At 41.6% G+C, this 25227-nt stretch overlaps 1 protein-coding gene across 10 annotated transcripts in view; it reads left to right on the forward strand.

Annotated features, from left to right (window-relative positions):
* The window catches only part of pum (pumilio), a 204546-nt gene that overhangs the window by 147048 nt on the left and 32271 nt on the right, over positions 1–25227 (forward strand). For 5 of the 10 annotated variants that reach the window (XM_089256794.1, XM_089256791.1, XM_089256803.1 and 2 more), the window contains one exon: positions 24495–24536. The exons of the other annotated variants lie outside the window; for them this stretch is intronic. In XM_089256794.1, coding sequence (XP_089112920.1) covers positions 24495–24536 — 42 coding nt within the window. The remainder of the gene's footprint in view (positions 1–24494; positions 24537–25227) is intronic. 10 annotated transcript variants of the gene reach the window in all.

Raw genomic sequence — 25227 nt, forward strand, 5'->3', positions numbered from 1 at the left:
GAAGAATTTGTCACGGCAGCTTTGGAATTCTTAATTTTATTACACTTTTGGCGTGCGTAACGTGGCAAGAGACAAATAGAAAGACAGCCAGCGGAGAGATCTAGCAGATGTGAGGGTGAGTGGGGGGTACTTGACGCAGTCGCTGTTGGGCATAGGCCAGGCAGGCTACAGGCAGCATCTCTCTCTTCTTTTACTTATTTTTTTTTTGTTTTTTTCTATTATTATTTCGCTTGTATTTCCCTTAGCATTCCTGCATGCAAATTTCCAACCCGCCTTCGTTCGTGCCTTGTCGGAAATGACATTTTCATGCGTAAATTGAAATGTGAGCGACGTGTTTGGGGATTTGTTTTTTATATACCTATGCGTGTGTGTGTGCCATCCAGCTTCCCCCATGGACACACTGTAAGAAAGTAAAACCAAGTTGTCATTGCTTTTAATTATTTTTCATCTAGACGCCTGTCTGCACTGTCGCCCAAACGCAATTACAAGCTAAGCCACGCCCCGCCGTGCCGCGCCAAGGGGCCGCAGTGAAGGTCTGCGCATCTTAACGTTCGGCATTTCGTTAGCTTTCGCTTGAGCATCAGTTATAGGGCATGGTCACTGTACTGGGAAAGTAGTATTTAGACATGGCAAAGCAAAATCTGTCATAAATTTATTATAAATTAAATAAATTAGAGCTGCAAATTTCACTCAATGTGAATTGAAGTTTTAGTCGTTTACGTAAAGTAAATTAGTTTCCAATTGCATGAGGGATTACCTGAAACTATTTTAGTTGCGTATCTCATCAATTGTAGCAGCTCATATCTGGAAATTTCTTGTGGAAACTGTGATAGATCATGAGGAATTTCACGCTCTTTATCGTAAGCGGATTTGTTTCACCTTACACAAACTCTCAGGCCTTTCCACCTGTTATCTTATTAACGGTCTTGTGATTTAATTGTTGTATTTCTCTTTTCTCTTTGCAGGTAAGTTGAAATTGATGAATGCTTGAGCCTAGGCAAGGCCTCGACCGACATACACAATAAATAAAGTGCAATGCAGCTAAGTTGTCATATAACTTCCGTTAAAACTTTTACTATCAGTGCTATATATCGCATACACATACATACATATATTTATATCAGACTCCGACTGGTCTGAGTTTTAATTATAACAAAACATAAAGCTGACAGCCTGAGGCCTCGGCAACAGTTGCATTTTTCTCTCTCTCTCTCTCTCTCTCTCCCTTTATTATTGTTTTAGTTGCGTCTGCGATAAGAGCAATTTCTATAACATTTCCTGTGCGATAAAAAACTTAACTTGCTGCGAGCTGAGCAGAAAAATTCTCCATATACGAGAAGCTCTGCACATATTCAATGTAATATGTGCTATTGTGTAGATTTTAATTCAGGCTACTGGCGGCAGCTTTTTGCACTTACTGTGCTCCACATCGAAAACAGAAAACGAAAAAAAATGTGTCAAAGCGAATTGTAGATATGCGATATGCTGAAATGAAATTGCAGAACGAGCCGCCGCCGCCGTTTCTGTTGACAAGTTGGGATCCTTCTCGGCTTTGGGGTCCGCTTGCCGCTAACATTCAATAAAAATTCAATTTAAAATTGAATTTGTTTTCACTCAGCCAGCTTTCTCTCTCTGTCTCTCTGCCTCTCTCTGCCTCTCTCGCTCTCTGTCTCTCAATTTTGCTTATTTGCTTTGGATGCTTGGCATTTGTCAATTGTAAACGTTGTAAAATTGGCAATATTATAGCCATGCGTAGAGCACAATCCATTGGATATATTACCCATGGCTATGCAGTGCAAATTTTACCTTTGATTTGTAATACATCTGTTGATATACCTATAAATTGCATATAGAGTTGGACTAATATGGGAATGAGGAGACCAAGTAGACCAAGAATGAGATGATGCTGCACTTTGCCTCTGCTATTTGCCATATTTATTGCAATTGCCGTTGCGCAAATTGGATTTTAATGTCCGGAGTTTAACTGCAATTCAAGAGAAACAAAAGCACGCACTTGTGGCTAAAAGGCAAGCCGTGTAAAGCATGTGCTGACAGTTAATTACCCTAAATTGGCCACGTAAAGTGAAATGCAACTGATTAATTGAGAGCGCAACAGCTTGCGGCTGGCAAAAAGCAATTTAATGAATGAATTAAAGCAATTGAGTAGGAGAAGTTGGCGCAAAATGACTTCTAGAATATTTATGCACAAATACTTCCCAAAAATGGAATCATTAACAAAAGAGCAGAGTGCGAGATTCCTTTTGTTATTCAGCGAGTCCTAATTCTCTCGCCGCCTTTTCTTTTGTTTGCTGTCGCCAAATATGCAAATGTGAGAGTCTGCCCGATGACAATGTTGATGATGAGGCTGGCACTCGCCGCGCGGTCTGCTCACAAATTTCCAGCGACAAGCGACTCGGACAGCAGTCACGTTAAGCGGAAATGGCAATGTCTAGACCAAAAACGAAAAAAAAAGACCCTAAAAATAACCGCAAGCATTTGCAGTGGCACAAAGGTTTCTGTTTGCTTTCGCTTCTATGCCTTTTGCTGCCTGCCAACTGCAGAATAAACCGCAAACAAATTCTGTAACCGAACCGAGCGCGCCAGGCCTAGACACACACACACACACACAGACACACGCCCCCTGAAAAACCGCCAAAAACGATTCATTTTCTGGGCGTGGACATGGGCGGCAGAGGCGGCAGATTGCTCCTTAGTTGGTTTTCGCCCAGATAATGTGACCAGCAGGAGTCGTAGTTGGCCGTTAAGTAGCTTGTTAGGAAATCCTGCTTGAGAGCTTTATTACAATGAAAATTTGTGCTATCGTTAAAGTTATAGAGAAGCTCTCCACTTTGGCTTTAATCTAGCGTTAGTCTACTCGGTACAAATAAATTGTTGATCGCCATTTTGTTTACGAATCATCTCAGGATACCTGTTTCTCCTTTCCCGTTGTCTTGACAACATGTGCCTTTGTTCGTCTGTCTGCCTGTCTGTCTGTCTGTCGCATTAAATATTTGCGGAAGCAGATGCTGATAAATGCGCTATTTTTGCATTTTGATTTCATTTCCGTTGCGTTCGTTTCGTAAAAAAGAAAAGCATATTGGAATAAAAAGCAAAACAGCAATTTCCGCTTTATCGTAAGAGCGGGAGAGTGGGAGGCCGTGGGGGCATACAGTCTGTCCCATGTGGACCGAAAAGACAGACGATAGCAACCGCAATGGCATGGCAGGGCATTATTTGCTGTAGCAGCTCGGATTCATGTGTGTGCCTCGTTTTTCTCAAGGCCTCTGCTGCGGCACGTTTGTCTCAGGACTAAAAGGCAATGAAAATTTGCTCCTGCTGCTGCTGCTCCTGCTGCTGCTGCTCCTGCTGCTGCTGCTCCTGCTGCTGCTGCTCCTGCTGCTGCTGCTGCCGTGGTGCACATTTCTCAATTCACATTTCGCATGTGTTGCACTTGTTCCATTTCATAAGCTGCACATTTCTCTTCATCTGCAGCAGGCAACCTGCAACAGCTGCAGCAGCAACTCCCTTGGCGGCGTCTATGCACATGCTATACATCCACCTGCACGCGTGCTCTCTCTCTCTCTCTCTTCCTCTCTCCCTCTCTCACCCTCTCTTTACTCTTGCAGCTTCCTGCTTCCCTGGGCTACATTTGTTACAGTTTTCTGCATGTCTGGCTGTCATATTTTCTCATCTCTTGCACATATACCTCTGGCAATTGCCGCCTAGTCTCACCGTCTCACCGTCTCACCGTCTCAAACCGCTCTCGTTTGCCGCCCTCTCTTTCATCATCGTCATTCGTGTTGTCTGCGCCATGGCTCATAATTTCACTTGTGGGCCATAAATGCCAAACAGTCAGCGAATTTTGTACTACAGTTCCTCACAACGATAAGCGTTTGCAGAGTCCAAGCCCCAAACTCAACGTGAAGCCTGAACAAACAACGCCTGTGCAGCAGCAGCAGCAGCAGCAACAACAACAACAACAACAACAACTTGTGGGCTTAAAGGCTAGGATGTCCAGTCCTACATGACTGCAAACAGCAATGGAACTAAACTGATCCAATTGCGTTTGTTTCCTCTGCCCAGGTGTTGTTCTTATTTTTGTTGTTACTCGGTTTTCTGTTTTCATTCGTTTCAGTGCTTCCGCTCTACAAACAGACGACAAACAGCAACGAGAGCCCTATGTACATTGGCCAACATCCGAAATCAAATATAATATTAGGTAGAACATCGTTGAGTGACGACTAGTCCTTGCGCTTAGGAAATAAAGCAATATTATTGCATTAGTATTTGTATAGCTGAACTAAACTTACTACGAAGATCTTTAGACTTAAGATATTTATACTCGTTCGCTTGAACATCCACAACAAGCTTCAAGAGTTATTAATCGAAATAATTTGGCAATTGATTTACAAATATATATCTGAAAAATTATTTATAGACATAACTTTCATAAATGCTATTAAAAGCTTTTCATAACAACAATGATAAATAATCTAGAAATTCTGTAGAAATGCTTAGAGAGCTCGGCTTAGTTGTTGATTAACAATATTCTGAAGAACTCATCAATGAATTAATATTTATAAAAATATGCGCCATATTCTAATCCAAGATATGCCATTCCAAAACAGTTATCTAGGAGCATTTCGTAGAAACACACACCACCACAGATACTCATGGATACTCACTCACATTCGTATAAGAATTGCCTTCATTGTTTCTATTGTTTCTGGCTGTTGCTGCTGAGCGGCAATCTCAGCAGAGACTTTGCTTTCGCCGCCTGGATTTGGAGAGAGCCACGGCGGAAGGGTGATGGGGGAGGGAGCCAGTACAGGTAGATCGTGAAGTTGTGTGGACTTGTGTTTGTGTCTGGTATTTGCATTTGTGAGTCTAGCTTGTCTCATTGCGCGCATTAACAATCTGCACGCACACACGCGCGGCCGCCGTTGTGGTGTGTGAGTGTGTGTGAAGGCAAGAAAAATGTGCGCCATTTTGTTGGCTCTTCCTGTTACTTCTTGCCATGTGTGTGTGTGTGTGTATTTTTTCTGTTGTTATTACTTACTCGCGCATCGTTAAAGTGACTTCCGGTGCCCTCACAAACACAGACGCACACCAAAAATGCGCTATTACCATAAAAGTGTGTGTATGTGTGTGTGTGTGTGTGTGCGTGTGTGCTGTGTTTGTGTATAGCATACATTACGGGGCACTCGTAGGGCTCAGCGCGCTGTAGCGTCTAGCAGCTGCATACGTTAAATTATGCAGAGCTTTTGCCTTGACTTCGCCCCGACTCCATCCGCCATCCAGCCGTCTCTCAGCATGGGCATAAGGTGACGAAATATTACAACTTAACCTTTTTCAGCAAATTTCCGCTAACAAAATGATGAAAGCCTCGCAGCTTCTCGCGCTGTACGCGCAGCCCCTGCACGAAAAAGTTTTTTCATATCAAGCATTAAATCTTGAATATATATATTATACTTTTCTTCTTGTTTTTTTTAATAAACTGTGAGGGTTGCTCGGGTGCTGTTTATTAAATTTTAAAGTCGTGCACGTAGCACATATTTTCTTTCTGTTGTTGTCCGCCGTTGATAAGACACAGCGCGTATGGATCATAAAATAAATTTATAAATTGTATATATATTGCATTACAATTAATTGCCTTTGCACCCTTATGTCAACAGTGGCTCATGTCAGCTGCCATATTATCCATTTAATGCAGATGTATATATGTATATGTATGCATACATTCATATTTATTCAGATTGGTATTTTTTTTTTGATGTTATTAAAAAATTATTTAACACAACGGTACAAGTGAAGCAATGTCCAGATAAAAATTTCACACAAAAGAAAAAAAATATTCCGATTATTTACAATGCAATGATCTGAGTAGATTTTGCCAATCAGAATCAAACAAATAAAACAAACTCTTGACGGCCGTTATCTCTGTGAAATGACAGTGCATATAGGTAATTCTAGCAGTTTTTTATTCACTCGCATTATTTGAGTTTGATGGAGTTTAATAAAGGCGCATTAAAGGGTTTTACACACGATTTGCTTAATATGTTATTTTTTATTGAATACAAATTTGTTAATATTCCTCTTAAGTGGCGTGAATTCTCACACATGTGTAAGTAGCTTAATTTTTTTAAGCCGTTATTGTATTATTTTAATATGTGCAATAACTGCAAGATTCATGACAATATGAGGGAGATAGACAGAGAGAGAGAGAGATAGAGAGAGCACGAAATGGCTAGACTGTAAATAAAAATGCATTGCATACTTGAGGGTGACGCCGGAAACAAATTGCAGTGAAAAACTGCGCGAAAAAAATGAAGGAAGCAAGCCAAAGTGGGGGGTAAAAAAAAAGGAAGACAAACTTGAAACAATTAAAAGTGCGAGGCGACGGAATGAAGCGGAGAAACTTAGTCAAGTGGCAGGGCGTGCAGAGGGGAAAGAAACCAGCTAGCCAAAAACACAAAAAGCAGAGGGAGTAGACTAAATGAGAGCGGGTGGAAGGGAGGTACGGAGTGTCAGGGCCAGTTGCTGTCGCTGGTAACTGTAACTGCAAGTGACTCGCTTCTGCAGAGTTTCATTCTACTTATTTTTATTTTGCTACGCTCCCAGGAGCCAAACAAAGCAGCAGACGGAACTGTGTAGGCGTGGCAGCGAACAAGGCAACATGGCTAACACTTTACGCTGCAATTTGCACTTCATTGCCAGTGCAGGGGCTGATAGGGGGAGGAGGGAGAGGGGAGACTGAAGTCTGCTCAAAGCACTTTATAAATTTTTTAAGTGCCATGCAAAAAACTTTTGCCCCGACGCCTAGCACAAAGCATGAGCGACAGAGAGAACGAGTGGGAGCCAGAGAGAGAGAGAGAGAGAGAGAGAGAGAGTGATACACAGAGGGCTGCTAAATTGTCGCAAGGGGCTTTCGGTCTTAATGTTCTGAGGGACCACAAAGCAAAGTAACATAAACGCAGGCCGGCGTAAGTCTGAAAGTGCATAAGTGAAGAGCTAGTTGTATAACTAATTTTAATTAATTTCAATTAAAAGAAAATGTAATTTTATAAAAACTCGTATTGTTTTAGTTACGGAAACAGACAATCACAGCGACATCTGGTGGTCAGAATTGTAAGCAATGTAATTGCATTTTGCAAACGCTTTTCATTAGTTTACAGTTTGTTTAAAATATCTCTGTGTGTATGTGTGTGTGTGTGTCTGGGAAACCGCATAATTTAATTTAACAAACAAAAACCGCAACATGTCCAACTTACAGCAACCAAAACTAAAAGTAAAATGCTAGCGCGTTAAAAAACGCTTGCAAACCACAGGAAAACATGTCACAAACGCGCCAGCAAAAACATAAACAAACAAAATAAAAACACCAAAAAAAGCAACACAAACAAAATCAACAAACAACGAAATGAATTTTTAAATTCGACGGCAAACAGTGCAGTCAAAAAAAAAAAAAAAAAAAAAAACACACACACAATCTGACAGGCATTGCGAGCAATAGAGACAGCTATGCTTGCCTGTGAGAGATAGAGAGGGATATATTTGGCAAATATGCCATGAATTTATGCATTTGTTGTTTTTGCGTAGCGCATTTATGGCCAAATCGCATCTACCAAATTGATATTCTAAGCGCGTAAAAATTTATATATGCCGAATATGCATAAAAACGCCAAAGAAAAAATGTTTTGCTCTCCTTTTATTTTTTATTCTGGCATTAAAAATAAATGTTGCATACTTTGCGGGCGCAACATAGAATATGCGATTTTTCGAACGGAGTGTTTTTATGGCCCAAAATGCGAGGGCGTGCAAGCGACACGCCTCTTTGCCTGATTGCTGCGGATATTACCTATATAAATGCACATAAATGTATTTCTTTATCCTCAACATGTGTTTTCATTGCTCGCAATGGCGTCAAGAATGGCAGCCTGGTGACTTCATTTAACATGCCGCGAGCCTTTAGGCAAATATAACGGGATTGTGTTGTTAAAGTACAGCAAACAAAGAAGCATCTAACATTGAAGTTTTACAGCTGTTATAGGTAGTGTCGCATATATTACACGTGTTTTCATAGTGTTTCTTTACCAGAATATTATACATATTATTTTACGGCGAAATTTGTTTCTAATATAATGGCATCAACTTACTACTACTATTAAACGACTACTACTATTAACTACTATTACTATTAAAGAAATACCACTTACTACTACTAACTACTACTATTAAACAAATACTACTTCTACTTACTACTACTATTAAACAACTACTACTTACTACTAGTATTAAACAACTACTACTTACTACTACTATTAAACAACTACTATTATTAAACAAATACTACTTCTACTTACTACTACTATTAAACGACTACTACTATTAACTACTATTACTATTAAAGAAATACCACTTACTACTACTACTATTAAACAAATACTACTTCTACTTACTACTACTATTAAACAAATACTACTTCTACTTACTACTACTATTAAACGACTACTACTATTAACTACTATTACTATTAAAGAAATACCACTTACGACTACTAAGTACTACTATTAAACAAATACTACTTCTACTTACTACTACTATTAAACAAATACTACTTCTACTTACTACTACTATTAAACAACTACTACTTACTACTAGTATTAAACAACTACTACTTACTATTACTATTAAACAACTACTATTATTAAACAAATACTACTTCTACTTACTACTACTATTAAACAACTACTACTTACTACTAATTACTACTACTTACTACTATTATTAAACAACTACTACTTACTACTATTAAACAACTACTACTTACTACTACTTACTACTACTATTAAACAACTACTATTATTAAACAATTACTATTATTAAACAACTACTACTATTAAACAACTACTACTATTAAATACTACTACTATAAACTACTTACTACTACTATTAAATACTACTACTATAAACTACTTACTACTACTATTAAATACTACTACTATTAACTACTTTCTACTACTATTAAACAAATACTACTTTTAACGACTACTACTATTAACTACGACTACTATTCATGCTTTACAATTTATTCCAACTACTACAACTACAACAACAACTGGCCTTACTGCAACTCTTACGCCTGCAGTCTCGGTATTACTGTTATAAATTTATTCAATCAATTCGCAACGGTATATCTGTTAACATTAATTCCATTTCTATTTAGCAAAAGAGATAATTGGATACAAATTAAATATGTATCTAAAGTATGGCTCACTAATTAAAGAGCTGTCACTAACTATTTCCGAAATCGCGTCACTAAAACAAAGCAAATATAGTCGTAAATTCTGCAAACAGTTGTTAAATTTTCGTAAATTGAATTTAAATGCAAAAGTTTGTTTGCAACTTTTTTTTCTCGTGTGATTCAAATTGGATTTAATTCTTGTTTTCATCTGTCAGTTGTTGTCTCCCTCTCTCTCTCTCTCTCTCCCTCTCTGTCTGTGTAAATGAAATGATTACGCAAAAGGTTAGACAATTCGCTGCACTTTAATTGGATAGAAATTGTGGCTAGCATTGCAACACATAACAAGCAGATGCAGATGCAGCAGCTGATGCGGATTTCAATAAATATCATAAATATATGTCTGGCCCTCGTCGCCTACCTCTCCCTCTCTCTCTCTCTCTCTCTGGGGCGCTTTCTAATTCTCTTGGCCTGTCTCAAATAAGGTCGAGATAAATGCGTTGCCAACAAATGTTGCCGCTTGCAGCTGCTTTTGCTGCTGCGCAATTGCAATTATGTCATTGCAATTGCAATTTTTTACGCTCTAATTAAAGTGCTGACAGTTATTCAATTATCCCCGCAAACGCTAACCCCTGCCGCTGCCCCTGCTGCTGCCCCTGCCGCTGCTCGCCCCAGCCATTAGGCGCTGCACACTCAATTAAATGCGCATTTCTCAAGGCGTTGGGCCATAGCACAGCGAAACCAGTCAAAAGCCGCATACGAAACTTGGCTTTTCTCCGCCACTCGTGTAATGGCCAACGATGAGCACTCAAAATCGCATTAGATCCAACTTTCTGCCACTCCCTGCTGCCCTTCAGCCAGCCCTCCGCCTTAACTTGGCCTAAAAGCAGACTACGCAAAGTAACATCAATCAATTTTTGGCTTTCAAGTCGCGTACGCAGCAATTTGTTTGTATAGAAAATGCCCCGAAGTGTGCACCCCTCGGTTCGACTCCGCCCGGTTCTTCGGTCGTAGTTCCCGTTTGCTGTCTAACTTTTAATGTATTTCGAGCACGTCTAACCGCAGGCTAGGGCCAACTGGGGGTGCGAAGTGTGTGTGTGTGCGTGAGTCGGCTGTATTGATATGCCTATTGATATAGGCAGGCATCATCCCCATCATCATCAGCATGCAGATGCCTCCAGCCAGCCTCGCCTGCCTGTCTGCCTCTGGCATCAATTTCAACACCCTTTTTGGTCGTTCCGTCCCCCATGTGGGCCCCACAAAATGTTGTTGCTCCTTCTGCCTATTACTTGTAATAATATTTTAGCAATTTTTGTTGCCATGTCACATATGCGAACATCTCTCCTCTTCATGTCAAGCTGAGGCATTCCAGTTCCTTTTGCTGTCCGCCTCTGGCCCCGCCTTTGCCCCCGCCCCGTTGCCCCTCTTCATGCGTCTCCTGCCACCGTGAATGTCCCTTTTGAAGCCAAGAGCAACAAAATTTGCATTTTTATGTCGCCTACGCCTAGGCCAAGGCAACAAAACAGACCAGGGCAGGGCAGGGCAGGGCGGGCATCTGTCGAAGAGAAATTGATTTGATGCAAATTAACGACAGCTTCTTGTCAATCTCATGAGTTGCCCAAGATGGAAAAACGAAATAAAATACCGAATTGATGTCTACACTCTCGACAAGTCTGAAGGTGTTTATGAAAAAGCCTTCAATTTAGATGACTAAAAGAAGAAGACCAGTTGAATTATGAAATCTTTCAGTAAAAAGTCTTTGAAGAATTATCGCATTGTTCATATGTTTCATTCAAGATTTTTCCACCTTACTCTCAACCCACATTACATTTGTAGAGTATCTCGGGTGCGTGGTGCAACTCTTTCGTTATTTTTTACTCATTTGCTGTCCCTTTTTATGGATTCATGCAAATTTTTAATGGATTTTTAAGTAGGGACTTTAAAATTAGGCAACAGAAAAGGCAATTTATTTCAAAGATTTTGGCAGGACAACAATGTCGTCTATCTATCTCCTCGGGCTTGTCCTGTCACTTGACTCGATTTGCAAATTCATGTTATTGTTGTTGAAATTAATTTAAATTTAATTTTGCATTTTCCTCATCTTCTCGTTTTAGGTAAGTTCAACTCCAGCCAAAGGCATTTTCCAACTTCTAACCAGACCTTGCGTAAGTCAGCTTTAAGTTCAGCTCCCGATCAACATTGGAAGTGTAATCGGCCCATTAGAATAGAGTGCCAGCCACTTGACAGCGACCGCATAATTACTTTCATTTTCATTTTCAGTTTCAAAGTCATTTTCCAGCGCACAGTCTGAGAGCCTTTAAGCCCGGCCGCAAATGCGCTTAGTCCAAGCAGTCGCGGCTCGGCCCTGCCGGTTGCCTTGGCAGCTGAGCCACATTGAGCTGGATTAGGCGCTAACTACTGCCATGTGCCCGGGCCAAGTAGCCGCAGAATATTGTCGTTCCCCTCAGTTAGTGCTGCTTGGTCCACGACCATAAATTAATCAGCCCAGAAAACTCCTCTGAGAAATAAAAAGACGAAAACTGACGGGATGCCCCCCGCCCCACAAGAATGGACAAACATTTTTTTGCGGCGCAGTTTTTTAAGCCAAATAAATGACGTTAGATTCACTTTCAACGCGGCCATAGCCACCTGTCCAGCTGGTCGCGCTGTGTCCTGCTACGCACGAAATGCTTATTATTTACTTTATTAATTTAAGTGTAGACCCCGACCCCTGGCGCTTGTTAGCAGGGGTGGCAAATAATTTTCTTTTTCCCCACCGTCCCGTTAGCGCTTCTTCATCAATTAATTCTATTAAAGCCAAATATTTACACGGACCTGCTGTCCAGGCAACAGCGAAAAAAGCAACAACATAGAAAAAAAAAAAAAAAACAACAAAATTAAACGACGACAGTTTATTGAGAGTGCAACCACTTTTGGGCCCATCTGTAAACATGGCCAGGGAGCACAGCCCATCCCTGGGCTGGCTGCGTAGGTGCGTGCTGGCCACACCCAGGACACGTCCTGTGCGCACAGGACACATAGAACAAAAGCGGCCTAGACTTTATTAAAAGTAATGACCCAATGCGGTGTGCAGGTGTAGTACGTTCCGTTAGAATTGTGGGCGGGGTAGCAGCGCGAACTAGCTACAGTAAACTCAACTCAAACTGAACAATTATAGAGAACTAGCTCAGAATTGTGGCTGTTGATAAGGAATATCGCATATAGATTGATGAAATATCGAATATAGATTGATATAGAACTGAATAGCTTTACGCTTTTAAAAATGAATTCATTGAATTGCTTTATCACTTGTTTCTTTCTCTCTCTCTCTCTCTCTCTTTCTCTCTTTCTTCCAACTACTTAAACCAACTTCTACAGCCGATACTCTTCATAATAATGAAAAGGCAATTAAAACGCAATTGAAATATATTTGTAAAAGACTTTTTCAAGAAGTTTTTTATGTTCTTTGTTTACCAATTTGTAGACTCAAGCCTTTTGATGTTAATCTTCCCCATTCATTAAATGCATTTAATTGCCAAGGATTTATGTACGCCTTGCTCTCTTTGCGTTCGTCTCATTCGCATCCACCCATCGTTCTCTCGATTTGCTCGTATTTTAATTGTTCTTCGTTGTTCGAGTTGAGCTTGAGGTAATAACACGCCAACTTGCAGCAAGTTGCTACGCCAGATATGCCACGCCTCCAGCACACTTGTAGCGCACACACATTAAACGCTTATGACAATGCTCCTGCTCCTGCTCCTGCTTCTGCTCCTGCTTCAGCTACTGCTCCTGCCCGGGCCAACACGCCGACAAAAGGACATTTTGTTTGTCAAATGTTTGTCATTTGTAAATGTCAAACGGCGGTCGAGCATATTTTGCATTCATGGAACCGAAACGAAGAGACTGACGTAGTGTGAGCATTAGAGACAAACAGAGAAAATACTAAACTCCTAATAAGAGCAGAGGATGCTAGGAGATATGCCGAGGCAGAGAAGGAGCAGTTGCTTCTGCTCTTCTAACTAGAGCCACAGGCGAGCCAGTGCTCATAATGTGCTTGCAACTACAGACCCGCATGATTCTGACAGAGACAGGTGGAATGAGAAAGAGACAGACAGACAGAGAATGAGAGTCGGAGAGATGGCGAGGTAAATCAAGAGAAATGACAGGCAGTCAGCAGGAATTTCGTCAGTCTTTGAATGAATTTTCTACAGCACCCAAAATTATGAGACATATTTTGGTCTTGCTTGGGGTTTTCGAATGATGGTATAGCCACAATGGGAGGGGACAACTGGGCTGAGCGAAGGCAGTGCAAGTGGTTGCTGTTTTGTCATATAGAAATCTGACATTTAAATATTTACTTGCGTCAACTTGTGACATTTTACTCATTATGAAAGCCAAAGCTGGATCTGACGATATGCGTTTCGCTTTCAGGTCTCAGTGGTGCGCTGGTTGGGTGGAAGCGATGAGGGGCTTATGTTTGAGATGCTTTCTGGATGATTTCCTCCTGGGGGTGCCGGTGGTGCTGGTGGTGCTGGTGGTGTTCTTCTTGTTCGAGGCTTCGGTTTTGAACAACTTGTGTCATGCTTTTACATAATTTGCCGTCGGAGCATTTCATATTCATAAGCTGACGCAATTTTGACAGTTTTTAGTGCCTTTTTGTCATTGTCTGAAGTCTCGACAGCTTCTTGTTCTTATATTGTTTTGATTTATTTCCACGCCGTTGCGGGAAGTTTGGGCGGAGTTGTAAGTTTGTGGGGCTATCATTTATCAACGCTTCCGGGCGGCAGAGTTTTTCCTCTGTTTTGTTTCTGTTGAGTGACTGCTGTCTCCTTTCTTTCAATTGGATCTGCTGTTTGCTGTTATCGTTATTCTCCTTCTCTCTCTCTCTGTGGAAAACATTTTCTGGCCTTGGGGCAGGTATAAATGTTGTTGTAAATGTATTTTTAAATGTAATGAGATTATTACGCAATTAGTAAAAGTTTTCTGCGGGCGGCGTGCGCTGGATGGAAGTAAAAGGAGCGAGAGCTTTGCGAAACTGAGCCCTGAGGTAGGCTTTTAACTGCTCGGATTTTATAGCTAATTTATTTTTGCGTGCGCTTCAGTTATTATGTGTCTGAGGGTCTTCTTGTTTTGGATGAGGATGCGACTTTAATGGGCGTGTTACACACAAACCCCGTCCACAATTTGATTTACAGTAAAATAATCCAATGTGGGCTGCTCAAAGTTTCTCTCAAGTGGAATGGCCGTATAGACAATTTTTAACTTAATTAACATCTCTTTTATCAGTCTATATAAATGATCCTGTCTGTCTCACAGAACATATTTATTTATGCTTATATGTGCACAATTTTTATCCATTGAATTTTCATTCGTTTATTCTGCTTATTGCTTAGGTTATTTTCTCATGTGTTGCTCTTAGGCGGCTTTCACTGTAGCTGTGGCATGAATTTTGTCCATTTAGTTGCAAGCTCATGGGGCAAAACTCTTAATTAATTAAAAATAGAGAGCACTTTGTAGCCATGTACCTGAGTGTAGCAAACTTTGTTTTGTGGATGTGTGTGTGTGCTCATGTATGTGTGCTCATGTGTGTGTGTAACATTTAGGGTCAAAAATATAAAATTTTTGCATAAACAACAGAGGTTCGGGTGAACATTTCATTAATGGCCTGGAATGAAGAGACCACACAGAAACGTAACTGGATTCTGGCACACACAGTCTCCCTCTCTCTCTCTCTCCCTCTCTCTCTCCCTCTCTCTTTCTTCCTGTAGCTCCCCTAGAGCCTCGACTGCCTGAGCGGCATGCTTAGTGGCTCAACAAACACAAGAAGTCAAGACATTTACACTGCACTTCATTCCTCAGCTTCAGCTTCATCATTAGCTTTAGCTTTAGCTTCAGCTTCAGCTTCAGCTGGGCGCAACTTCGTGTCGGAGCCCAGGCAAATGAACCTTAAGAACAAATCATTATTAAAGACCCGTTTCTAACTCTGTGAGCTGACTTGGCTAGCCCTCTTGCGCCCTCGTATATAAAAGTCCCGGAGTTTTATATTTCTAATTATGTAGAAAACTTTGCACCATGCTGCATGCTCGCTCTTGGCTTACCTAGGGTCCTTGTGAGTGTGTGTGTGTGTGTGTGTGTGTGTGTGTGTGTGTGTGTGTGTGTGTGCTGTGCCTGTGTGTGCTGTGCCTGTGAATGTGTCCATGTCTCGGCGGCAAATTGTAGTTAAACATAAGACTCGGTGACTCTCTTGCTCTCGTGGCAGCCTCTATTGCTGTCCGTGTTCCTGTCCCGAGCCCTGCCCCCGTTCCTGGCCTTTAGCCTTTTGCCTCTGCTGGCGGAAAGTGAATTGAAGCGGGAGTGTCTGTGGCTGTGTTTGTCTTCGTGTAGTTGTTGCTGTTAACTCACCAGCGGCAATTTAGTGTTGTGCATTTGCCCACTCTTTCTTTGCCCGCCTCTCTCCCTTACCGCCCCCTCCCCCACTTCACTCTGTTTCCCCCTTGTATTGCTAACTTGTTGCAGTCTGCTCGGCAACTTTATGCGTTTAGAGCGTGTGCTCGCACCGCCTTTTCACCCTGCGGCATGCAACTTAGCAGAGTTTCCACTGCTGCCGCGTTTGCCGCCACTGCCGCCACTGCTGCTATAATGCTGCTCATAAGCAGCTTTGAAAATTTGTTTTTGATTGAAATTTAAACAAAAGCTGCAACGTTACTGCCAACAGTCAACAGCAGCAGGAGAAGCAGGAGCAGCCAACGCCTCTAAGCATTGTCCTGGCAAAGGTGAAGCCCAACTTATCCAGACCAAATAAAAGCAATAAAGAGATGTAGGGAATACCCTAGCAAATGAGCATATGACACATAGTTATGCAACATGACCACGAGGCTAGAAAGAATTTAAGGAAGGTCAGCTACAAAGCCAGACAAAAGGCAAAGATATTTTCTCAATAAAATTCCATTATATTATTTTCCAAGTACTTAGCAGAAGACTGAAATGCCCGTTTATATTATTGTGCAGGGTATCTGAAAAAAATCATAGCATTCTTTGCCGCGCAGTGCATTGGCTTCAGGTTATACGACAACGCACCTTTGCTGGGTCATGTTTATGTAGATTCTCTACATGTGGGTGTGGCTGTGTCGATGTGGAAGTGGCAGTAGTTGTGTGTGTGTGTGTGTAAAGACGCAGCCAAGTCTTAGCATTGAAGGCGCAAAGGAAGAAAAACGAGGCTTGCGTGCGTCCCCAGCGGTGCAAAAGATGAAAGCGAAATTCCTTTTATTACACTTTGTTCCTTGCCGCTGCTGCTTGTTTATTGTTTTGTTGTTGTTGTTGTTGTTGTTGTTGTTGTAGCTGTTGTTGTAGCTGCTGTTAAGCATCTGCTTCAAATAGAATTGTTTATTAAGTTTGAACTTTTTGAGTAGAATTATGTAAAATATGTTTGCAGGGCTTGAAGTCATTCATTGCTCGTCCTTTGTATTTGGTCTTTCCCAGAGAAAAAAAGCAAAAAATACAACAAAACTTCAACAAAATGTTTAACATAAAAATTAATTTTCTACTTCAGTTATTAAGCATTTATGTACATACCTACCATGTCGTGTGGTCGACTGTCTGTCTGTCTGTTCCCGCAGCACTTTACTTTGGCAATTGTTCCATGCTAATCCCTAACAACTGCTTGCTCTGCGTCTCTGATTCCCTATCTCTCTCTGCCTCGCCTCGTATCAATTGCAAACTGTAGACCAAAATCACATGGTTAGCTGCTCAGTTGCCCAACACTTCCGCTCCAAAGTCCCTCTCCTGCCTCGCCCCCCGCCCCCTTTTCCTCTTGCCGTAAAGCGCATTACATTTGCGGAATGCAGCGCAACCAACTGGTAAAGCGCTTAAAACTGAAAGCTCATCATTGGACGCCGCCTGCGGGATTTGCTGTTTGCTCTCTGCCAGCTGCCAAGCTGGAAATGACCCTCAGCGTGCATATTTAAAACTTGTATGAGTTATGATTAGTTTTGCAGTTAGTTGACCACAGTGGGGCAAAACAATAATGTTCTGGTAGAACACAAATTACAAATTAAGTAAATTCATATATTAATCAGTTGGTCAAGCTATATAAAATGCTGTGGCATAGAGATTTAGACACCAGCGACAGCTGGTTTTCCTCGTTTTCCAGCACTGTCCACCTATGAAGCTCATTTATCGATCAATTGTAGGTTTCATCTGCTGGACAATAGAGTGTGTGTGTGTGTGTGTGTGTGTGTGTGTGTGTGTGTGTGAGTGTGTGTTAAACGTTTGACTGCATTGTTCGATTGTTGAATACTTTCGCTGCCAACTGAACAGTTTTTGCCATTGAAATCAAATGAGTCATGAACCAAGTTCAGCCACGCGTCTAAATTTCACTGAAATATGAAACAATAAAAGCAGAAATTAAAACAAAAAAAAAAAGGAAAGGAAAAACGATGCCGCCCACAGCTAACGCAGTTGCGACCCTGACCAGGACTCTCCACAGCTCCTTTCTGGTCAACTGAGCAGCAGCCCGCAGTGGCAGCACAGTGAAGGTCATCATCATCATCATCATCATCATCATCAGCAGCAGCAGCAGCAGTGGTCGCCTCTATTGCTCTCTGTCATTATTATCCTCTACTCACTCACTCACCCTCTCTCAGTTCTCTGTCTCTTTCTCTCTTTGGCTTCATCAGTGCATTTGCTGCTCGCCGGAAGTTGGCAGCCGTTTGCATTGTTTTTGGCATTTCATTTGGCGTCATTCCATTGTGTTGTTGCCCTGGTCAGTGAGACCCAGTCCCAGTTGCCCTCTAGTTGCCATGCTGCAGCCTGGCCTCGGCACGCTCCTTCTTCCCCTCTGACATGATTCCTGTTCAGCCATTGAGTTGATGATTTCCGTATGCATAGCCCATTTTATGCACAACTTCCGGAAATTTCATTGCGGTTTTTATTCTTTTTTTGCAGCGGATGCTGAAATGTTGGTTTCCCTGTTCGAGTCCCTGCAGGAACAGTGCCTTACGAACTAGCCAAATACCCCCACTATCCCAACTAATTTCCCAACTTTTAAATGCTTTTGTTTTGAACATTTTTGTCTGGGTTTTTTGGTTTCAGTTTTCAGTTTCATCTTATTTTTGGCGAAATATTTCGTTGGATTTCCATTGAACGGTGCACAATTATAAATATTCATAAGAAAAATTGCAAAATTTCCACTGCATCGAATTGCGATTTTCATTTCGCATGAAAATTCCGTCACATTTCGCAATGGATCAAAACTAATAATTCGCCAAGAAGTAGGCAACGGTTTTTGATTGCCTGCGTATATGGCTTTTGGCTGGATTTACTCTAGCTCTCTCTCTCTCTCTCTCTCTCTCTCTCGCACTCCTATCGTGCCCTCTCAATATGGCATAACGGACGCGTATATTATGTAACCACATTTCCGGCTGCATTAGCTCTGCCTGCAACTGAAATTTATGTGTGAGTGTGCGTGTGGGTGTCGTCGTATTTGTCCATGTGCATGTCGCCACCTCCAACCCCCATCCTCTCCCCCTCCCTTCATGATGCATTCACTCCTGTGCTATTTCGCTTTATATCTCCTTTTCGTTTTGGCTCTGCCGTTGGCCATCAGCTGTACGCATTTCAATTGCTTTGCGGTCGACTCGGTTTACACTCAATGTGCTTTTGTGGCTTTTTGCCAGTGCACAGCCAGAGCAGGAGAGGCTTTGGGGAAACTTACGGTAAACAGACATATCCGTTAACCGTTTGCACATGCGTTTCCAGTGAAAGTAAATATTGAGCGCATGTAAAGCAGATAGATGACAAGTCCCTGCTGATTTTTGTACTTGATGAGATATGGAATAGTTAAAAGTTGAAAATCTATAATGACTATCCGGGGTAGATAGTTCAGGCTTACAGTTATTGAAAGCTGGTGAATCGAAAGGGATTTAGATATTGAATTACTTTCATCTAATATAATATTATATTATCAAATCTAATAATATTATACTATATTAAATTCTTATTTTTTCTATTTTTAGTTCTTCTCTCATTGACAATAGTTGTAATGGTATTTTTCAAAGAAGAATCAGTATGCTATACTCGTGCAGCATTATCTTTCCTGCACATTAGCAGAATATCCATTTAATCTCTGGTCTTTTAGTGCATATCTATCGTATACATTTTCGTGCTTCTTATTTCTTTGACATGGGCTTTCAATCGTTGGGCGCCTTTTCTTTTCTTTGGCTTTAGTCCATTGTCCATTCACCTTTTTGAGCTTGCTCCTTGTCACATGCCTCCTCACCGACTTTTTATGTGAGCAATGAGGCTGGCTGTGTGACGTTCTCCGTAAGATATTTGGTATACCCTGAGCACCTCCTGCACTCCTTCTGTTGCTGTTATTGTTATTATTATCATCAAGTTGTCATGTTAAATGACATTTGCCATATTTCATTCATGCAGCAGATTTATACATGTGTTGTGCGTGTGTATGTGTGGGGCGAGCGACAAACGCAGTTGGCCCGAAAGACGCAAACCATAAAAAAGTGGTCTGGCATATCCTGTTGTTGCTGTTGTTGTTGCTGCTGTTGTTGTTGCTTCTGCTGTTGTATATATCCAGAATATCCTGCTTCCTTTGACCGTAGAAAATGAGCCATGTGAACTGTTGCGGCTGCTTCTGCCAACAATGGTAATAGTCCACAACTCTTCAGCCCCTCCCGCCTGCCCCCCGTCCGCCCTTTTTCACTCTCTTTTTCTATTGTTGTCGCTTTTGTGTGTTGACTGCTTTTGGAGTTCTGTGTGTGGTGCACAGTTTGTGGCATGTGTCAGCAACTGGCAGCGGGCAACGAGCGACGGGCAACGGGCCACCAGCAACTGGCGACGGGTTATCAACTTTTGGTTTTCGTCTTTATTTTCATTTGCATACATTTTTAAAATGTCTCCTTACTTAGTCTCTCTCGCTCTCACTTGCACTAAGTCGTGTCGTCTGCTTAGTACTTCAATTGTTCTCCCATACATTTGCTTCGCTGCTGCTCAGACCGTTCCACTCCAGGTGGCATTCCCCTATCGCTCTATTTCTATTTATCATCCTATAACTGCATATCTGTTCTCTCTCTGTTATCACTAATATTTTCTATAGCTGTCACTCGCAGCTGTCATCGCTCCCAGAACTTCGCCCACATCTTTGTGCTCTTCAGTCTTTTGTCAACTAGCAGAAGGCAATTATATATACAGCACATAAGAATTGCTATAGACCCACATTGTGGGTATTCAATTCTGGTCGCAAAAAGCAATTAAACTATGCACACATGTGTGTGTGTGTGTGAGGAGGAGGCTCTCTGTCGTTCGCTTCTTGGCATTTCCATCAACTTTTCGCATATTATATTTTAAGCCGGATATTACAAAATGGCCGCTTGATTGATACTACACAGAATTGTGGTTCCGGTGTTGCCCACCGTCACAATATATTGTGTGTGATTAAAATACATATCACATATAAAGATTCAGCATACCCCTGCGATATTTATTTACAGTCAGTGTGAGATCAACTCTCGCCTTATATTTGTAAAAGAAATTAGATTCCTCATTGAAATTTCAAATTTTTCTTATATATATGGTTATCAGCCTTTGCCTTTGCCTTTGCTTGCTCTAAACAGTTTCTTCTCAGTGTTTAGAGATTTTGTTGTCATATATTGGTGACTTAGCAACGGTCGCTGCCAAATGCAATTATCCAAAAGTTTTTACTAAAAAAAAAATATCAAAAGCAGCTTGAAATCGAGTAAAGAAAATTAAAAAAATAAAAAAAAGAGCCAACAGCAGCAGAAGCTGCCGTAGCCGGTTCGCTGTGCGTCAGCCGCAGGCGTCTCTTGGCGGCTTTTGCGGCTTGTTTCTATTTGTCTGGCAGCCGCCAAAAAGTAGAAAATTAAATTTGTTTCAACTGCAGACTTTGCTCAGGTTTGCTGCGCTCTTGGCTTGCCGGGGCGCAGCATAAAAAGGCGCCGGAAGCTGATTTTCCACTTGTCAAAAAAAAAAAAGAATGAAGAAAAACGGAAAACGGCTGCGTCTGACGGCAACTTTTTTTCTTTCATATTTTTTGCGCTTGCTGTCTTCCGTTACTTTGGCTGGTCGCCATTTTACGTTGAATTGAAAGCGTTTGGCGCGCGAATAAATAAAAATAAAGATTGTCAGGCCATTTATAAAAGTTTAATGCCAATTTTGAAGCCTACTAATCGCATGGAAATGACTGAGACGTGCCACAGACCCTTAAATCGTCGACCACACAAACAAATAAAATATGTTTTATTGCTTTGACTCGAATGCGTCAAAAATGTGACAGCGAGAACAATGAAAATTTACACCCGAAACGTCATGAATAATTTTGGGGCCAGCCTCATTGATGGCTGATTAAGTTTAATTTGTCCCATTTCAAAACGCTGAACGATACAAATAAAACGTGACAAATGTACTAATCAAGCGTTTACATGCAAACAAGCCTGGTTAATACCGCCATATGTTTTACGACAATGAAGTGGGATAAAGTAATCTTGACATGCAAATTAATGACTGCGATGGAGCAGCTGGAGGAGTAAAAAGCAGCTCCTAATAATATAACGAAAATATTCCAAATAAATTTGAAATGAACTTTATCTAACTGCAAATAGTAGTAGAGAGCGATATGAAAAGCGAGATAACACTAACAGAAATTGCAATGAATATTTTGTGCAATTTATTTTCACTGCACTTGAAATATTCATGCAAATGTCAGAGTCGGAATATATATTGAGTTTATACATATGTATATACATATATAGCCATTGTTATGAGCCTAAAGTCTCCCGAGGCACACACACATGTGTGCATATATAATAGGCCCGGCATATAAAACGGAAGCCGTTGAAATGCTGCTGCGTGCCTGAAAATCTTTACATTATTTTTATTTGGTTTTTTTTTTTTTTTTTGGTATTTACCTTCCCAAATATTGCCCAGACTCACTCACGAGGGTCGCTTTCAAGGTTCGTTGCGGCTCCAGAGCTACTTCAAGCATGATTTTTAAATATTTTATAACAATTTGTGTGAAAAGTAAATAGGAAAAGCTCAAACCTCCTCACAGACCTCTAGAAAAATTCCTGCTTTGCCTAACTGGAAGAAAGCTATTAGCGTTGAATTGTGTGCTGATTGAAATTGAAAGGCAGCTGTTTGAAGAGGTTTCTGGCTGGGTTTGAGAAGCGCCCGAGTTAAATGATGTGTGCCAAAAGCTCTTGGAACCTTTATGAATACGAAAGTATGCAAAAAGAAAAAAAAATGTGTTTATATTAAAAGAAACGAATTTCCATTGTGCTACAGTTTGATTTATAGCGCTTTATTGACAATGTAAGGCTAGCAATTTATAAGAAGGCTTTCAATTAAGTCGAAACTCGCATCAATATATGCTTAGGGAAATGTTTTAGCATATAAAGACAGCACTCACTTTTAATTTAACGACTCCTCAAAGTATGCAATACATTTTTTACTTCGTATACCCCGCTTGCAACACCTGTTCTATCGATGCTTTTTGGCAGAGGTTAAAGCAAGCTCTCCCAATGGCTACCTCCCTTCATCCCTCCATCCCTCCATCCGTTTCCATGTGAGGGTTGGCTGCTTAGCAACTGGCCAAAAATACTTGTTATCGCTTATGTTGTCTCTTACGGTCTGCTGCATTCTCGAACGAGAACACACACACGCACACACACATACATGCATACACACAATTTTTGAGCCCAACGATGCGTTGCGTAACAAAGTTTGCAAAGGGCAGTGGGCGGGTTGGGGTGTCTAGGGTTCAGAGTGAGATGGAAAATATGAAATGTGTTTCTAAGTCTCTAGCTGCAATCACTTTCGGTTATTGGTTAATGCTCCCTGGCATGAGTTGGGTTCGATCTCAGGTTTTTCATCTCCACAACTAAATATTTGTAATTTGCCATGATTTTGTTTCGTTCGAGATAAGCCCGAAGGTCGCATTTGGGAGAGCGGCAGGGAAAGTCCTCAATAAAAATTACCAATATTTACTTTACAAAATGACAGTTCCACTTGGATCTACTTGAGAGAGAGGGAGAGAGTGTGAGTGGATGGAGCAGGGCAGGCCTTAAATCCCCTGTCAACTTTGCTACTTAATAAAATATGAGTGCCAAAGTGGAAGATACAAACAGGCGAGAGGACTCTGGGACAGCAACAGCAGACAATAACAACAACAAATAACGTGGCGGACACTGGGCGAGAGGGGGGCTGGCAGGACAGAGACAAGGACAAGGACGTGCCACTAATGGCTGCCAAACTCAAGTGCCGTCGATTCGGCTTGCCAAAGGGATAAAGAAATAAATAGAAAATGCAAATAGATGGCAAGACATTTGCCAAGGAGCTGCGATGCAAACCAGACGACAACTTTTGCCATGTCCTGCGGGACTGAATGGGGTGGCGTGTGTGTGTGTGTGTGTGTGCGTGTGTGAGTCCAGAGTTAACCTCAGCAGCCGTGCTTCCACGCTGCCACTTTTGTCACTCAAGGACATGCGTCGGCCATAAACTGTTGATTTTTATGTTCGCTCGTGCCGCGACAGTAGCCAAAAGGATCTTCTATGGACTACGACTCTCCTCTCGTACATCATTCAGGTGTGTGCTAGGCATCTAAGAGCTTTTGTCTGGCTTTTCGCGCTGCTCTCGTTTGCCCTGTTTGACATGTGTCAAACTTTGTGCGGCGACTGTAATTTTAGCCAGCCAGCAGCCAGCCCGAGCTGGGTCCAAGGTCGCTGGGAACAGCTTTTGTGGCTGTGGCATTAGTCTCGAAATTATAGCGCTTAGTGCGGGGCCCCCACTTCCGGCCAGATGTTTATAAACCAATTTCAATAGTTTTATGTCCCTTCGTGTGCACGTGCGTGTATGCGTGTGTGTGTGTGTGTGTGTGTTAAGCGTGCATTTTACGACTTAATACATATGTATGTACATATAGAGCACCTGCTGCTGTGCTACAATTTTTTATTCTCGCCCCACATTTCATTATGCTCCCAGTCTGCTCGGTTTTGGATACGCTGCCTCATATCGCATTTCCAGCTGTTGTTGCGCCATTGAAGTAATCGATGGGTAGGCTATATAACTTGCTATTAAACAAACCCCAATGCCGTTTTATGTTTAATAATTTAGCTGACTCCGCGCTGTTCAAATGTATTTTTATTGATTTTATTTTATAAGACTGATAATATAAATTTATGATTTTTATTAAATATTTCTCTCTCTCTTTCTCTTTCTCTTTTAGGTAAGTGACGATGTGCTTTCGCTTGCTTTGAGTCAGAATCAAGTAAGATACTTTTTCATTTTTCATTTAACTTTAAGTTTAATTTGTTATTACTTTTGTGCATTTGCCTTAAAGTTGTTGGCTTTTGTTGAGGCTCGTATATCAATGGTCTAACACCTTCGGGGCTTAGCGCTCACAGCGCTGTCTGGCTTCATAAATCAATCAGAGCGCACAGCATCGCGTTTGGCTTCTGTTTGTTTGTGCTGTTGGAGTTGAGTGGTGAAGCGGGCCCCCTCAATGTGCGGGTGGGGGGGCATCGAATTTATTATTGTTGTTACTGTTGCCGCTGCTGTTCCTGTCGAATGTTGCAGCAACATTTCCGGCGCAAAGCAGTTAATTTGTCAAATGTCTGCACTTTATCACTATATCGTCAGATGCGGCAACAACAGCCCAGTCATATCCAGGCGCATCCACACTTCCTCCTGGGGCTGCTGCCGGAAAACGCATTACGCACTCGGGCATTTTGGGGCTTGCCTCTGTGAAATTTTGAAGCGATGCGCAATCAGAGCACTGATGCGATTCCCGCAGGAACGAGAAAAGAGTGCATAGAAGAGACCAGTCGGGGCCCATCTGCATTGTCAGCTTCCTGCACCAGGGAACGAAAGAGACACACACAGCGAAAGAGGGAGAGAGAGGGAGAGCTGCTGGAGTTGGGAGTGTTGTTAGAAAAACTCACTGGCAAAGCAATTTAAAG

This window comes from Drosophila navojoa, chromosome 2 (assembly GCF_054131105.1).
Source record: "Drosophila navojoa isolate 15081-1374.11 chromosome 2, UAZ_NAV_1.0, whole genome shotgun sequence".
Taxonomy (NCBI): Eukaryota; Metazoa; Arthropoda; class Insecta; order Diptera; family Drosophilidae; genus Drosophila; species Drosophila navojoa.